We start from the raw sequence: 16,307 nt of genomic DNA on the forward strand, positions 1-16,307 counted from the left end.
CTAAATTAACCTTGACTTGTGAACCACTTTTTGGTCTCTTGAAGAAAGGAAAGAAATTCCAATGGGACGGCCGATGTCAAGCAGCTTTTGAGCAGATCAAAGAGTATCTACAGAACCCACCCGTGCTGTCACCGCCAGAGCCGGGGAGACCGTTGATATTGTACCTTTCGGTAACTGAAACTACCATGGGCTGCATGCTCGCACAGGAGTCAGAAGACAAAGTGGAAAGGGCCATATACTATCTGAGCAAAAAGATGCTGGATTATGAGACCCGCTATACACCGCTGGAGAAGGCTTGTTTGGCCTTGGTATGGGCAACCAGGAAGCTGCGGCACTACCTGTTAGCCCACTCTGTAATGTTGGTTTTGCGTTTGGATCCCATCAAATATCTCTTCGAGAAACCAGCACTTACAGGTAGGCTAGCTCGTTGGCTGCTGTTGCTCTCCGAATTTGATTTGAAGTATGTAACGCGCAAGTCAGTAAAAGGGAGAGCGGTAGTGGAGTTCCTTGCCGACCACCCGGTTGAGGGGGATGAAGCGTTTGAGTATCTATTCCCAGATGAAGCCATTCTGCACGTCAAAGATGAAACCTGGACGATGTACTTTGACGGAGCGTCAAACCAGTATGGGTATGGGATAGGGGTGTTGCTGATAGCGCCTGACGATTCCCGTATTCCTTTAGCATTCAAGCTCCGGTTCAAAGTTTCCAACAACGAAGCAGAGTATGAGGCATGTATTGCTGGCCTGGAAGCAGCCCTGGAACTAGGGGCAAGACGGTTGGACATCATTGGGGACTCGAACCTCGTTGTGTCTCAAGCGAAAGGAGATTGGAAAGTCAAGGAGGAAAGGATGATAATTTACCACCAAACCTTAGATTTGTTAATCCCTCGGTTTGAGAAGCTGAATTTCACCCACCTCGTGAGAGAGAACAACAGGTTTACAGATTCATTAGCAACTCTATCTTCTATGATAGACATTCCGTCCGGAGTCCGGATGCGTCCGGTCATTATTGATCAGAAGTTCACGCCAGCATACGAGTCGATTTCCGCCATAGATGAGGTTCAAGACGGCAACCCCTGGTATTACGACATCTGGAACTTCTTGGAAAAGGAGACATATCCACTAGGGGCAAATGCCAAAGATAAGAGGGCTGTCAGAAGAATGGCTGCTCAGTTCGTTATCTGCGGGGGAAAGCTGTACAAAAGGGGTCATCTGGGAATGCATAAGCTCTGTGTAGAAGCTGAAGAGTCAAAACGCCTGATGGAAGCCATCCATGGGGGAGAGTGCGGTGCACACATGAATGGAGTAATGCTGGCCAGAAAGATCCTCAGACAGGGCTACTACTGGTCAACCATGGAGGAGGATTGTATTAGCTTTGTTCGGCGATGCCACAAGTGTCAAATCCATGCAAATCGCATGAACATCCCGCCGTCAAAACTGTACAACATGACTTCGCCATGGCCTTTTTCAGTCTAGGGAATTGATGTGATCGGAGCTGTTACCCCGAAAGGGTCAAACGGGCATGAGTTTATCCTAGTAGCGATAGATTATTTCACAAAGTGGGTCGAGGCCCAATCATACGCGGTGTTGAAGGCGTCGCTCGTCGCAAAGTTCACCAGGAACAACATCATCTGTCGCTACGGGGTGCCAAACGAAATAATTTCAGATAATGGTTCCCACTTCAAGAAAGAAGTGATAGACTTGTTGGAGAAATACAATGTGGCTTTCCATAAGTCATCTACATACCGGTCGCAGACCAACGGGGCGGTTGAGGCCGCCAACAAGAATATCAAGCATATACTACAGAAGATGGTGGGAACCTATTGGGATTGGCCAGACAAGCTGCCATTTGCTCTGTGGGGCTACAGGACTTCAATCAGAACTTCTACTGGAGCAACTCCATATTCATTGGTCTATGGAATGGAGGCTGTTCTACCCATTGAGATTGAGGTTTCGTCGTTACGAGTATTGGCTGAATGCCAGATAGCCGAAGTAGATTGGCAGCAAAGCAGATTCGAAGAACTCATGCTCTTTGATGAAAGAAGATTGAAAGCACTGTACCACATCCAAGGCTATCAACGAAGAATTGCCCGGGCTTTCAACAAGAAGGTTAAGTCCAGGAATCTGAAAGAAGGAGATTTGGTGCTCAAAGACAACCGAGCTCCCATCCACGACCCAAGGGGCAAGTTCAAACCTAATTGGACTGGTCCTTACATCATCAAAGCTATCTGGTCAGGTGGAGCTGTGGTTCTGATGGATCTAGATGGCTTGGAGTTCTTACAACCGATCAATATGGACAAGTTGAAGAAATACTATCCTTGAGAGGCTCGCTAGGCCGAAAACCCGAAAGGGCGATCTAGGCAAAAGTCAGAGCACAAAAAAATTAGAAAATATAAAAACTGAGCTCGCAAGGTTGAAAACCCGCAAAGGGCGGCCTTGGCAAAAGTTAGAGCGCAAAAGGAGAGTGAAAATACTCGAGTGAACCTTCGCCTGAACTACGTAAGGCTTGATTCCCATCTTTGGGATACGTAGGCAACTTCGCCTTGAAGTTCAGCCATAAACATTTCCCCGATCAACTCTGTCCATTCTGATCATCTCAGTCATCTTTATCCACCAGCATTTATCGCGATCTCCGGTACAGTGCTGTTCAGACTAGGGGCAACTTTCCGTTGCTTTGAAGTGCCGCATTGTTCTTCAGACTAGGGGCAACTTTCCAGTTGAAGGGATCTGGGGTTGTGCATCTCAGAGACAGATCTTCGGCGTGTCCAGTTCTGATCCACATCGAAAATAGTTTTGAAAAGTTTTAATAAAAGTTGACTTTGTTCAAATTAATCTTTTTACGACTAAGACCATTTTTGGACCAAAAGCGGAAAATTTTCAGTACCACAACTTTCAATTTCATTGATTTCAAAACTGAGTTCTCCTGCTCTTGCATTACAATCGAGGTTGCTTTTTTAGTACATTCATAACGAAAACTTGAAAATGCTAAATAAGCAATAAATTTGGGGCATAGTTGAATCAAGTATCTCTGTGTCCCCTCCCAGAGCTGGACGGAGCATCTGATGCCAAGCTAGGCCCAACCTGTGCCTCCTCGTTGAGCCAATCCAAGCACTCGTCGGACAAAGTGCAACTGAAAGTTGAAGCAGGGGCCAGGAGCTCTCTAGTCCTCCATGCCGTGGCATATCGGGCAAGCTGTGCACCCCGGATCGGGAAAGCGGCTGGGTACTCGATCCCCTCCGGTGGACAAGTCTGATCATGGCCAAACTGACGCAAGAACCGGAACGGAAAATAAAATACGCAGTGGGTTAGACCAATCAATTGGATCCCAATCAGCCGAGACATACTATAGCTCATTGCCGGGAGGTTGAGCCAAGGACAACGCCAAGCAATGCCGTCTGCGGACAAATTGCACATCCAATCGAACCACCACCTTTTGTCAAGAGCATTGACTAGGCGCTGCCGAAAGAAGTAGCCTCGAGCTGAATAAGCCGGGCAAGAGTCCACAACCTGCAACTTATCCATTAACCATACCTAGGGGAGGGATGGAAAATGAGAGAATAAAGAACAGAGAGATGTACGATGAGAGAAAAGTAAGACAAGGGTTTTGTGAGAAAAAAACGAGCCTGAGGGTCGAGTGATGTGAGCAAATATATATGTAAGGTTGGGTGGGAAACATTACCTGCAGCAGCAGTGGACTCCCGGCAAACCTAGTCACCTCCCGGCGACAGAATCTAAGCCCATCAGTGTCTCGGCCAAGGTCATGGCAATACAGCTCTTTCCTTCTCTCAAACCTTGGGCGACTTCAATCAAGCGAATGCTAGCCCCGCCGAAGCCCGAGGAAAGCAGAAAATGGGACAACAAACATAGGCAGAGGGCGTGTTGCCGGAAACCCTGCCAATAATGGTTGCTACGGTCACCAGCATCGGAAAAACGACGGATCAAGCCGAGGATGTCCAGTTCCCCACTGCAGATCATAGATCGAGCATCATGCGCCGTGAGCCCACACATCTGCCCTAAAGCCTGAGCGTGGCCAAAACGGAGCTGAGGCAAGATCACTTCAGAGCATTCAGACTCCATCAAAACCTGAAAATCTTCGAAAGTGGGACACATCTCTTGGCCGCCAAAGCTAAAAACATGCGTCACTGGATTCCAGAACCTTGCCGCGGCATGGAGAAAAGGAAGATGTAACGGAGTACGGCTCAGCATGAATAGTGCATTCAAGCCGAAACCCCGGAAATTCAGCTTTTCCGAGCCATCTAGAGAAGAGATCCAAGATGTGATATTTTCTGCGAGGAACGCCTCCATCTTTGGCTAAAACTAAGATGAAATGAATGTTCCCGAAGTTGAAGCTTTTATAGAGGGAAAAACACTATTCACGGGGACACGTGTCAAAAATCTGGTGGCTGCAGGACTGAGTGGCCGGCCAGCCACCTTTTCTGGCTGGCCAGCCATTTACTTTTTCAGAAATGGCCGGCCAGCTGTCTCTCTCCACAAAAATGGCCAGCCGGCTCCAAGGGATGGCTGGCAATGCTGCAGTGTATCTCCTTGGCCCTGTTTTACTCTTCGAGGGAAAGTTCCAAGCATTTCCATGCAACGGGAAAGTCAAAGGCCTTTATCTCCCTCCGTTTCGGATGCGTTTCGATGCCCAGATTGTCAGAAGAACACTCTGTTGTTATTGAGTTTTGTTTATCGAGTTGTTGTTTTGCTTATCGAGTTGTTTGTCGAGCGGACATGTTTTTGAGTTTTTGAGTCTTTGCTCTCTGTTTAAGCCATTTTTGTTAAAATCTTGATTATTTGCGTTGTTGCATTTTGCTTATCAAGTTGTAAACTTGCTAAAGGTCCTGTTATATCTTAGTAAGTTGAGTTGCTTAGTTTGTTGCGTCGGTTCACTACCTGACTTGGTGATTACACAATGCACATTACCATTCAATTTCACTTTTGTGCAAAATAAAATGATGCGATATGATGCTAAAAGTTTAAAATACAAACACTTTTTTCAAAAGCTATTTCATTCCATCATGCTTTACAACAAACGAAGGTACAAGTTTTACAAAAAATAAAACTGCCTAACAATGTGCAAAGTGCTACAAACTACTAGCAAAAAGAAAAATAAAGCAGGAAATAACAACATCAAAGTCCTCGGGAGCGGGAACGAGAAGCACGCCTCATCCTCTTCTACGGGACAATCTCCACACCATCATCTGAGCCAGAGCTGTCATCCTCAGGATTCCCCTCAGCCTCGCCTCTATTCCCCGAGCCAAAACCGGAGCCCCCTCCTCAGCAGATGTCTCTGACTGACGGTCGGTAGCCTCCTCCTCCTCCTCAGCATCCTCCTCCTCCTCATCAGGCTCCACCTCCACAACGTGAGCCCTGCGTCTGCGGACAGGCCCCCCTCGAGCTCCTCGAAAAGGCCTAGATGGCCCGGCTCCTCGGGAAGGCCGAAATGGCCCCGCCCCCTGAAAAGGCCCAGATGGCCCAGCTCCCCAATGAGGCCCAGGTGGCCTGGTCTGCGGCTGACCGGACCATGAAGGCATCTGAAAACAAAGAGTTCAATTCAAATACATCAGTCCAAATATATACATCAGATGCAGATACAAGCAAAGGATACGTAAAGTGTGTGCATGTTAATACAGTGTACAAGTGGGGTGTGTGTCAGATGTGCTCTACACAAATAGTCTATCGATGCAGTAGAAATCAGCATGTCATCAGAAGTATGATAAATGCCAGAAAACTGAAGGGTACCTGAATGCCCGCGACAGACAACTGTGCCTCCCTACGCAGGACCATGCCCTCGAGTGTGGCCACCAGTCCAACCACCTCCTCCATGTACCCTCGCGATGGCTGCAAAAATGAGCTCATAATCATCAGTGAACAGAAGAGTGTCTAAACATCTAAATGATGAATGAAAAGAAGTGGAGCATACCGGCGGTGAGTCCGGATCAATGGCGTATCGATCACAGGGCATCGGAGGCTCTAGTGGAATCGGAGTCGGAGAGCTAGCCCCATACTGCCACGCCATCAACTCAGTAGGCATATCTGGCCATCCGGGATGAGGATGAACCGACGGAGCCGGAGGAATCGGTCTACTCCCACCTCTAGATGTACCGGCCCTGCTAGTAGAAGGGGCGTCTGCAGCCCGAGCCCGAGCCTGGTCCGAGGATGACATACCGGCAGGCCTCATCATCGGGATATGAGCTCCCGTCAATGGAGGCATCAAATATATGTGACGGTAAGTGGCGTAGTCCCCCTCCTCAACATATAGTAAAGCATCACTGCCCAGCATGGCGCCGACTACCTCTGAGTAAGAGAGCCTGTCAGCAGTCCGCATACTGGCTGGGGGTACTGCGGGAATATCTTGAGAAAGATACCCCCATACCTGGCGCAGAAAGCGCTCCCCCAGGAACCATACCCTGCCAACCGGCCCTTCGAGCAGGACCCTATACTGGGAAATGCCCGACGCTCCGGTATACTGAAGTCGGAGACCGTCACCCAGGGACACCCGGGGCTGCCATGTAATCTGCGGATGATAAATGCATAAACCAATCAGAAATCGAGAATATACAGAGCAAATCAAAGATGAGAATGAAAGGAATTGAAAGTTCTGAGGTACCTCTGAATGTCGCACAGTGTCAAAGTACTGTCGCAGGAGAAGGAGGGTCTCTCGAGGCCTCGGCCGGTGTGGGCCCTCGAACACCAATGAATATGGGGTCATGGGAATCCCTACCACCTCCAGCTCTGGGGCTAATGATGGGAAGTATACATAGACCCATAGCTGAGAAAAACAGTGCAGAATGCAAGTACGAAATGCTGAGAGCAAAATACAGACTGTAAAAGTGCGCTGGGTGTGCAATGTACAAGTAATGAAAAGCAGAAATGTAAATCAAAGGGGACAGAAAAGTACCTCACAGGCTCTCCAGTAGCCGCCAAGTAAGTCGCCCCGCCCGTGGGAGGTCACGCTCATATAAAAGTAAAGGGTAGCCAGGCCGGCGCCACCCCAGTCATATCGATGGACCTGTGATAGGTCGACTAGAGCGCTCAGCAGGTATAGCCCAACGGTGTTCCCTCTATCGGTGAACAGGGTAGTCCCGAAGAGGAACATCAGGAAACCACGGGCATACTGCTCCGTCTCCTCGGGAGTCTCAGGCACCATCTCCGCCCGCCGGAAATGGGAAGAGAACCAAGTGTATCGGACTCTCCCTGAAACCCTATCAACAGGCGGGCGAGCCCCCAACAGATACATCCAGGCGGCCTCCCACTCGCCCATATCCTCATCGTAGGGGATGGACCAACCTCCGACGTCTAAGCCCGTCAATACAGCGAAGTCAAAAGGGGTCATGGTCATATCCCCGGTAGCAGAGAAATGAAAGGAATTGGTGGTGTCCCACCATCTCTCTACCAGGGCCGCCATCAGTGTCCTCCTGGCAGGACAACGTGACAACCCGACGCAGAAGGGCCCGAATCCTGCCAAATCTACCAAATCTCGGACGGCCTCCGGGAGCTCAGCATACCAGTCCCGCGCGATGGTGGAACCATACCCCCGCACACTGCGAGAACCAACCTGCATTCAGAATGAATACATGTGTCAATAATGAAATGAAATGGGCTGTGTGCCAATGAAATGAAAGGGCCGTGTGCCAATGAGATGAAATGGGCTGTGTGCCAATGAAATGAAATGGGCTGTGTGCCGATGAAGTGAAATAAGCTACATGCAAAATCTATCTGGGCTGCGTGTTCAGAAAATTTGAAGTTTGGGCTGCGTGTTCAACTTTCAGTTAAATTGTGGGCTGCGTGTTCACTATCTATCTGGGCTACGTGTTCAGAAAATTTGAAGTTTGGGCTGCGTGTTCAACTTTCAGTTAAATTGTGGGCTGCGTGTTCACTATCTATCTGGGCTGCGTGTTCAGAAAATTTGAAGTTTGGGATGCGTGTTCAACTTTCAGTTAAATTGTGGGCTGCGTGTTCACTATCTATCTGGGCTGCGTGTTCAGAAAATTTGAAATTTGGGCTGCGTGTTCAACTTTCAGTTAAATTGTGGGCTGCGTGTTCACTATCTATCTGGGCTGCGTGTTCAAAAAATTTGAAATTTGGGCTGCGTGTTCAACTTTCAGTTAAATTGTGGGCTGCGTGTTCACTATCTACCTGGGCTGCGTGTTTAGAAAATTTGAAATTTGGGCTGCGTGTTCAACTTTCAGTTAAATTGTGGGCTGCGTGTTCACTATCTACCTGGGCTGCGTGTTCAGAAAATTTGAAATTTGGGCTGCGTGTTCAACTTTCAGTTAAATTGTGGGCTGCGTGTTCACTATCTAATCTGGGCTGCGTGTTCAGAAAATTTGAAGTTTGGGCTGCGTGTTCAACTTTCAGTTAAATTGTGGGCTGCGTGTTCACTATCTATCTGGGCTGCGTGTTCAGAAAATTTGAAATTTGGGCTGCGTGTTCAACTTTCAGTTAAATTGTGGGCTGCGTGTTCACTATCTAATCTGGGCTGCGTGTTCAGAAAATGTAAAGTGTGGGCTGTGTGTTCACTTTCGAATTCGGGCTGTGTGTTCGACAAATCAGTGTTTGAACCGTGTGTTCGCCTCTTAACTAATGTGTACAGTGCGTTCACAATTAATTGGTGAGCCAAGTGTTCAAAAATTCAAGTGTTGAAACTACATGTTCAAGATGTAAGCAAAGTACTATGTCATAAGCTAAACTGCATGTTCAAGCATGGCAGAGGTGCGAAATGTAAAATACAGAAGATGAGGTAAATACCTCTCGGGCCTCGTGAGAGAGATGCTGCTCCGGCTCTCTGAGAAGCAGATCCCCGGGTGCTCGCTCGTCAAAACTGGTAAAGTGACGGAAGACAGCGCGCGGAAGAACGTGTGCTGGCGGACGGTACCTCCCGGGAATGAAAGGTCGGGTCCTCGAGGGTAGAGTCATGGGATCGAAATCATCTCCGGCACCTGGAAAACCTCCGCCGTGGGGAGAATTGCCCGCCATTTTCAAAGAATCTGTAAAAGGGAGCAGAAATGAGCAAAATGGGCCAAAATTGGAAAAAGTCAACAAAAGTCAACTCTCGGGAAATGAAAAGTCAACAAAAGTCAACTCCCGAGAAAATATTCCAAATATTGAGACAAACTTACCTCAAGTGGCGAAAATGCAAAAAGAAGCTCCGAAGCCGGAATTTAATCGCTTCAAAGTGCTTGAAACTGAGTGTTTTTGCGAAAACAATTTGCACGGGGCATTGGAAAACGCGCGTGAAACTCAGATCTGGAGAGGAAAGTGTTGTAGAAGGCAAGAAAGGAAGGGGGCCTCAGCTGCCTTTTATAGGCTCAAGGTCTTGGTTGAAGAAGCATGCAAAAAGGGAGTGAAAAAGACCAAAATACCCCCGGATAAAGCACATGGCCGGCCGGCCCCTATTTCTAGCCGGCCAGCTATCTGCTTTTTACAGAAATGGCCGGCCAGCCTTTAGCTTTATTGGAAACCGGTTGGCCACCTCCCCTTGGGAAGATGAACGGCCGGCCATGTCCCCCACATGCCCACCTAGCTCTCTGCAAATTTTGAGGAAGATCGGAGTTCCCGGGACCTGAAAAAGTTCAAGAAAAGTACACTTTCGGTCGCGAAATTGCTCCGTCGGGACTTCAGCTTCAAGTTCTGACATATGTCTCATCATTATTCATCGAAATCAAAGTGTATCCTTTTTGAATGAGTTGTAACCTTTCAGGGAAGCGGATCGGAGGCCGTAATTGGGTTGCCTTCGCCGAAACACGCATTTCCGTACTCGTTGTTTCATGACAAGTGAACACCCTGATTCATGCTCGTTTCGCGCTATCGTGCACATTATCTTGCGTTCTCATGAGCATACTTGCCTTGTCACGTACATTTCTTGGTATTGGCATGCCTCCATGTTTGAGCATACGTTGTCACGCATGTTCCACTCTTGCATTGCGATGCATACACTCACCGGCACTGCGTGTGTCAAACTTTCAGAATCACATTGAATATATGTTGGTAGCATATTGTACTTGTTGCAATTTCTCTCTTTTGCAGGCACGATATTGTATGTACGGTTCAATTGAGGCTGGTGCGACCAGACGAATCGCACAGGTATCGTATCTTCTCCGTGTGAGACGTGGCGGGGATTGAATGATCCTCCGCATTCTTAACTGCATGAAATGTAGTTGTTGCTTTGCATTCTTGCTTAAAACTGTTGCATCTATTTGCGAATACTTGCTTCATTACAGCTTGCTGCATTTGCACGATCATTGGGTTACCTTCGGCTTCTTGCATATCATTTGCATTTTGCCCCCTGCCTGCGGGCACATCTCTGTTTATCCTGTCTGTTTGTCTAAGTCTTCGGCCTTGTCAAAAATGGGTCGTCTCTAGGCTTTGACATTCACTCCCGTCACTTATGACTTCCGAGTTCTGTCAAAGAGAGGCAACTGTAGACACCCCATTTTTGATCGACCTTAAGACTCAGACGTCACCGATTGAGTGCTTGGTGATATTACATGTTGTGCTTGTTCAGAAGTCTCAGAATCGCGGCTGCGAGCCCTGCCTCCGGACTTCCGAACCCTCTTCTGTGCCTTGCCTCGGTTTGCGAACCAGACTCGGTTTTCTCTGTTTCTTTTCCTGAGGGAAAGGAGAGGTCCCGTAGACCATCTCTCAGTGGCCGTGGGCTACATTTTGTGGCCGCAGGCCATTTTGCCCATTTCGGAGTCCGGTTTTCGGTTTTTCGGGATCGTTGGCCATGTGCCCCGGTTCGGGACCGCTTAACCATCTCCTTTTGCTCCGGTTTTTGGCATACATCTTATTTAATCCCTTTTGAGGGACACTGGGGTCTGAGAAACCCACTTCGTGGCCGAACACCACTTTCGGTGTTTAACAGCCCATTTTCGGGACCCTGAACTGCGTGTTTTGGTCCCCGAGCATTCGTTTTGCAACGGTTTTCGTACATTTTTGGCAGGTACCTCTGTTTTATCACCGGGGAGGTCACTGAAGGGTGAGAGGCCAGCAATTGTTGCAGCAACCAGTTATACATCCTCTGACGCCCTCCGGCGCCCGTTTTTCGCACTTCCGGGCTAATGTTGAACACCTTGGGCCCATTTTCTCAAACTTTGAACCACATATTTGTGATGTACACACATGAGAGGACCCTAAAAGTTCATGGCCGGCCAGTAATTCAACTTGACCCTTTTGACCCCCTCCTTCCGGGCTAATGTTGAACCCCTTGGACCTTTTTTCTTGAACTTTGAACCACATATTTGTGATGTACACACATGAGAGGACCCTAAAAGTTCATGGTCGGCCAGTAATTCAACTTGACCCTTTTGAACCCCTCTTTCCGGGCCAATGTTGAACCCCTTGGACCCACTTTCTTGGAATTTTAACCACATGGTTGTGTTGTACACACATAGGAGAACACCACCAGTTGGTGGCCGGCCAGAAAATCTCATTGAACCTTTTGACCCCTAGCCGGCCGGCTAGGGGGTGTGGCCGGCCGGCCACCTGCAACAAAAGTACCAGGCCGGCCTGCTTCCTTGCACTGTACACTTTACAGCTGTGGAGCTGTTTCCCCCAGACAAGATCTTTATCTGGGGGATATTTCGTGGGGGAATATTACTCTCCTTTTCCCCCACCTTTACACCCCTTCTTTGGCCTATATAGCAAGCAAGCCTTGTAGTATTTTGGGGTTAGAAAAACTCTCCTTCAAGCCTCCATACACAACTCCATCTTCATCCTTCTCAATTCTTTGAAAAACCCTAAGTCCCTAACCATCATTCCTTCTACACCACCAAGCTCTACCACCACCACCTCACTTCCAGCAACAAGGAAGGTTTCTCAAAGGCCAAAGAAGCTGCAAATTCATCCAAGAAGCAACAAAAGTTTGAGTCTTCAAGGGTAAGTAATACTTTTACCCTTTTGACCCTTTTTCTTGATCTATTTCTAAGCCCCACTTTCTTTTTGTTTCAAGCTCCGGCCCTAATTGAAAAGGGCCTCCTTTTGAGCTCATCTTCACTTTTCATTAAGGGCTCAACCCTGTTTGAGCCCTCCATGACACACTTGCTTCATTGACCCTCTTGTATGTCATAGTTTTGCATGCTATTTTTGACCCATGAGCAATCTGTTTTCGAGCATGTTGTAAACTGATATTAGGCTTATTTTGAGCCCCTATTCAACATTGAAGAAGGGCTCAACACCATTTGGGACTTCCATGTTGTACCTACCTTTATACTCTTCTTTTCTTCCCCATTCTTGCATGCAATGGCAGCCTACCATGCTTTTGTTTTTGGCCATTTTACAGTTCTGAAAAAGTCCTTATTTTGGTCCATTCTTCATTTTTCATTTAGGTTCTTTCATGGTTTGGGGCCTCCATAGGTCACTTCATGTTATATCCCTCTTTTATTCCCCATTCTTGCATGTTTAGTTAGCCTACCATGCTTTTGTTTTTGGCCATTTTACAGTTCTGGAAAAGTGCTTATTTTGGTCCATTATACATGTTTTATTAAGGGTCTTTGGCTGTTTGGTGATTATTTTGTATACTTCATGTTGTAGCCACTTTTGAGCCTAATTTTGCATCACACTTTTAACATGTTTGTATACTGATTTTAAGGCTGCCATAAACTGTAAATATTCATATTTTTGGTCCCTCTTTAGTGTTGTAGCAGGAACTTTTTCAGTTTGGGTTTTGCTTATATCACTTGCTTCATTACCCCTCTTTTGGCCCCTATTCTTGCATGCCATTTTTGCCATACCTATGTTTGCTGTTTGGCCATGTTTATAACTGTGAAAGTGCCTTTTTTGGGACTGTCTAGCTTCTGTCTTTGCATTGCATGTCCATATTGTGCATGTTTGGCATAGCTATAGGCCATTTTGGGTGCCTAATGTTGCATTTCGGGACAATTCCTTGCATTTGGTATCATTTCGCTTCATTTCGGGACTGTTTTCCCCCCATATTTAGTTGCTGAAATTCTGTTAGAATGATTGCCATTCATTTCCATGTCATTTCATTACATTCTGCCATTACCTCGGTTTGCGTGCCCGTGTGCACGCATTTCGAGGCACTTCATTTTTATCTACCGACATCCTATGTGGGTGTGGCTGAGGCTCACTCATGTTGGTATAATCCCATATCATGTTTTCATATCATTTCATCACATTTTGCCACTGCGTCGGTTTGCGTGCCTATGTGCGCGCATTTCGAGGCACTTCATTTTTATCCAACGGCATCCTGTGTGAGTGTGGCTGAGGCTCACTCATGTTGGTACAAGCCCATATCATGTTTCCATGTCATTTGCATTGCGTATGCCATTGCCTCGGTTTGCGTGCCCGTGTGCACGCATTTCGAGGCACTTCATTTTCATCAACCGGCTTCTTATGTGAGTGTGGCTGAGGTTCCCTCATGTTAGTATAAGTCCATGTTATGTTTTCCATGCCATTTTAGTCATTTTCATTGCATTTACCATTGCCTCGGTTTGCGTGCCCGTGTGCACGCATTTCGAGGCATCTCATTTTTATTTGCATTTACCATTGCCTCGGTTTGCGTGCCTGTGTGCACGCATTTCGAGGCATCTCATTTTCATTGCATTTACCATTGCCTCGGTTTGCGTGCCCGTGTGCACGTATTTCAAGGCATCTCATTTTCATTGCATTTACCATTGCCTCGGTTTGCGTGCCCGTGTGCACGCATTTCAAGACGTCTCATTTTCATTGCATTCATGTATCATCTCGATTTGTGTGCCTGTGTGCACGTATTTCGAGGCATCTAGGTTTGCGTGCCTGTGTGCATGCATTTCGAGGCATTTTATTTCCGTAGCATTGTATACTTTAGGATTGTATCTTAGTTGCATTTCACGAATATCATGCATATTGCATCATGTCCGGAATAAGAGTTAGCCCGGGCACGGGAAACGAGGTGCATTTCGTACTCCGAGTGACGGAATGTGTCTCAATTCCCCAGTCACCGACACTCCGGATTATCCATGATGGAGTTAGGTTTTAGCTGTAGTTTCATGTGCATTCATCCTATATTGAGTTGTGCATTTCGACTCCTCGGCCATCATGCCTCGGTATGCGTGATTGGTGGCACGAGGATCGAGACATGCATATATCTGTGCAAATACATTGCTATGCCCCTTTTCTGCTCTCTGTTGCAGCAAAATCAGGAATCAGCAACTTTTTGGGGCTTGGCATGCATTTCAAGAACAGGTGTAAACAGAGGCTAATTGGGGCATTCCGGTGGATTTCTGCGCAAGACAATCCGGACATGCATCATCCATCAGAAGCAAGGCAGTCCCTGGCCTGCACGCCAGTTTTATTTGCTTTCTTAGTTAATTCTTTAATTAATTAGAATTTTGTAATATTTTGGACTGTAATATTCTTTTATTTGGGACTGTAATATTCGGACTGTGTTATTTATTCGGACCCTCCGAGTAAGGGCATAATTGTAATAAGTGTGCGTGAGTGTGATGTATGTCTTCCAACCCCACGTCTTTCTTCCCTTTTATTTACCAGCTTACGATGGTTAGATTAGGGCATATTTAAATTAACATACAGTATGACAGCATGTTTGCATTCATTCATCTGTATTGCATGCACCGGGCTCGGCGCATCATACTAACTGCATTGTACTTTCAATTACAAATTGAATAAATAATAGCTGTAGCATTTCATATACCATCTTAGAATAGCCGAGCCTGCCATAATTGCATTTTGTATGTGTTGCATTAGGCATTTCTGTATAATTAGGATCATGCATGATTTCTAATGAGTTTCTATTTTGGCTTGGAGTACTTGGTAAGCTTTATGCTTTAGCATCCTTGCATGCGTGTGAGTGCTGCCATGAATAGCATGCTTACCATGAGGCTATGTGCTTATCTGATGTAACTGCCTGAATGTCTGTGGGTGAAGGTTGGGTTATCTGAATTGGAATAAATCATCAAATGTTTCAAGCCTACCTGCGGGTAGCAAACCATTTTCAAAAACAAACATGAAATGTTTCGTTCCAATTTAGGCGACCCGGTCTATACTTGTATGCTGTGAGCATCACATAGTAACCTAGGCTAATAACCGGAATAAGAACATACAATATTTTCAAAAATTGATATCATGGTTAGTAGAGGCCGGTCTATGACCGGGCGAGCGGGGGTGCTCACGAAGTGACCTTCCCCAATCGTACCCAAGTTCCCGAGCCGAGGCAACTTTGGTGATGACGGACACGTGGCCTCTTGGCACCGAGTCAGGGTTTCCTAAATTTCCCAAAATAAAATATTTAGGTGGCGACTCTGTATCTGGCAAAGCAGTCCATGTTTGGCACTACTTTTTCAAAAATCAGTTTCTCAAAATGATTTGCCGGATTTGGACTCTTTGGTTCAGATTAGGAACCGTAACATTCGAGAGTCCGAGCTGTAGTGACCCCAAATGAACAGAACGGGAGCTAACCCTCCCGGGGCGTTCGGGGGACGTCTACAATATTGATGTTTGTTACACCAAGTCTGAAAGACTTCAAGATCACGACGATGTTGAGCTATATCGCCCTGCTCTGGCTCAACCATCACTTGTTCAAGTGTGGTCAACACTTCTTGCTCATTGAGGAGGTATTGGATCTTACGACGCCATATATCATAATTGTCGCCATCCAATTTCTCTCACTTAGTTAAGTCTGCCACCACTGTCTTAGCAGCCATTTCTACATACAGAGTAAACAAATGCGCAGGGGATATTAATGATAGCAACACAAAAAATTATTTTGCCGCAAAAGAATCTAAATTAAATAATGATAATTTTACACATGTCTCAAGATTGAAAATTTGCTATGTTCGTAATCATCTCTTGCGCCTCTAGTGATAATTATCAAAATTTAACTTAATTCCATGCGCAAAAAAAAAAAAAAAATCAATCTCCCAATACTTATGGCATGTACAAAGCATGATAAATTCCATACAATAGCATCTTAATGTAAATTTACAAATAACTCATACTATATTCATTTAATAATGGAATTCAAATAAATAAATAAAAACTAATCATGCTTCTCTAATTGCAACATATTACAAACTCTAAAAAAAAATATATTGTATTTAATATTCAGATTATGCCATAATAGAATGTACATCATTCTGAAATTTTCTGAAATTTTTTCTGAAATTTTTTGAAATTTTAAATAACTAATAAACACACATAAAATTAGAAATAAATATTTCAGAATCTGATAAACTCAAACAAATATACCAGTAAATGGTAAAACTTTGCAGTAGTCTATAATAAAAATTTCAACCCTAGAAAATTAATCAATCAACACCAGAAGCATTTTAAAGCAGAAATAATGAA

The 16,307-nt window shown here is 45.9% G+C and overlaps 1 protein-coding gene across 1 annotated transcript; it reads right to left on the reverse strand.

Annotated features, from left to right (window-relative positions):
- Positions 1 to 4,990: 4,990 nt before the first annotated feature.
- On the reverse strand, positions 4,991 to 6,873 carry LOC145794642 (uncharacterized). The gene is made up of 4 exons (XM_082877053.1): positions 6,610 to 6,873; positions 5,923 to 6,516; positions 5,742 to 5,840; positions 4,991 to 5,533 (listed from the first exon to the last, which is right to left on the reverse strand). The coding sequence occupies exons 1-4, from the start codon at positions 6,709 to 6,711 to the stop codon at positions 5,165 to 5,167; spliced, it is 1,164 nt and encodes a 387-aa protein (XP_082733179.1). The 5' UTR covers positions 6,712 to 6,873; the 3' UTR covers positions 4,991 to 5,164.
- Between the last annotated feature and the right edge of the window lie 9,434 nt (positions 6,874 to 16,307).

Source organism: Camellia sinensis, chromosome 7 (assembly GCF_055761805.1).
Source record: "Camellia sinensis isolate YWXY chromosome 7, ASM5576180v1, whole genome shotgun sequence".
Classification (NCBI taxonomy): domain Eukaryota; kingdom Viridiplantae; phylum Streptophyta; class Magnoliopsida; order Ericales; family Theaceae; genus Camellia; species Camellia sinensis.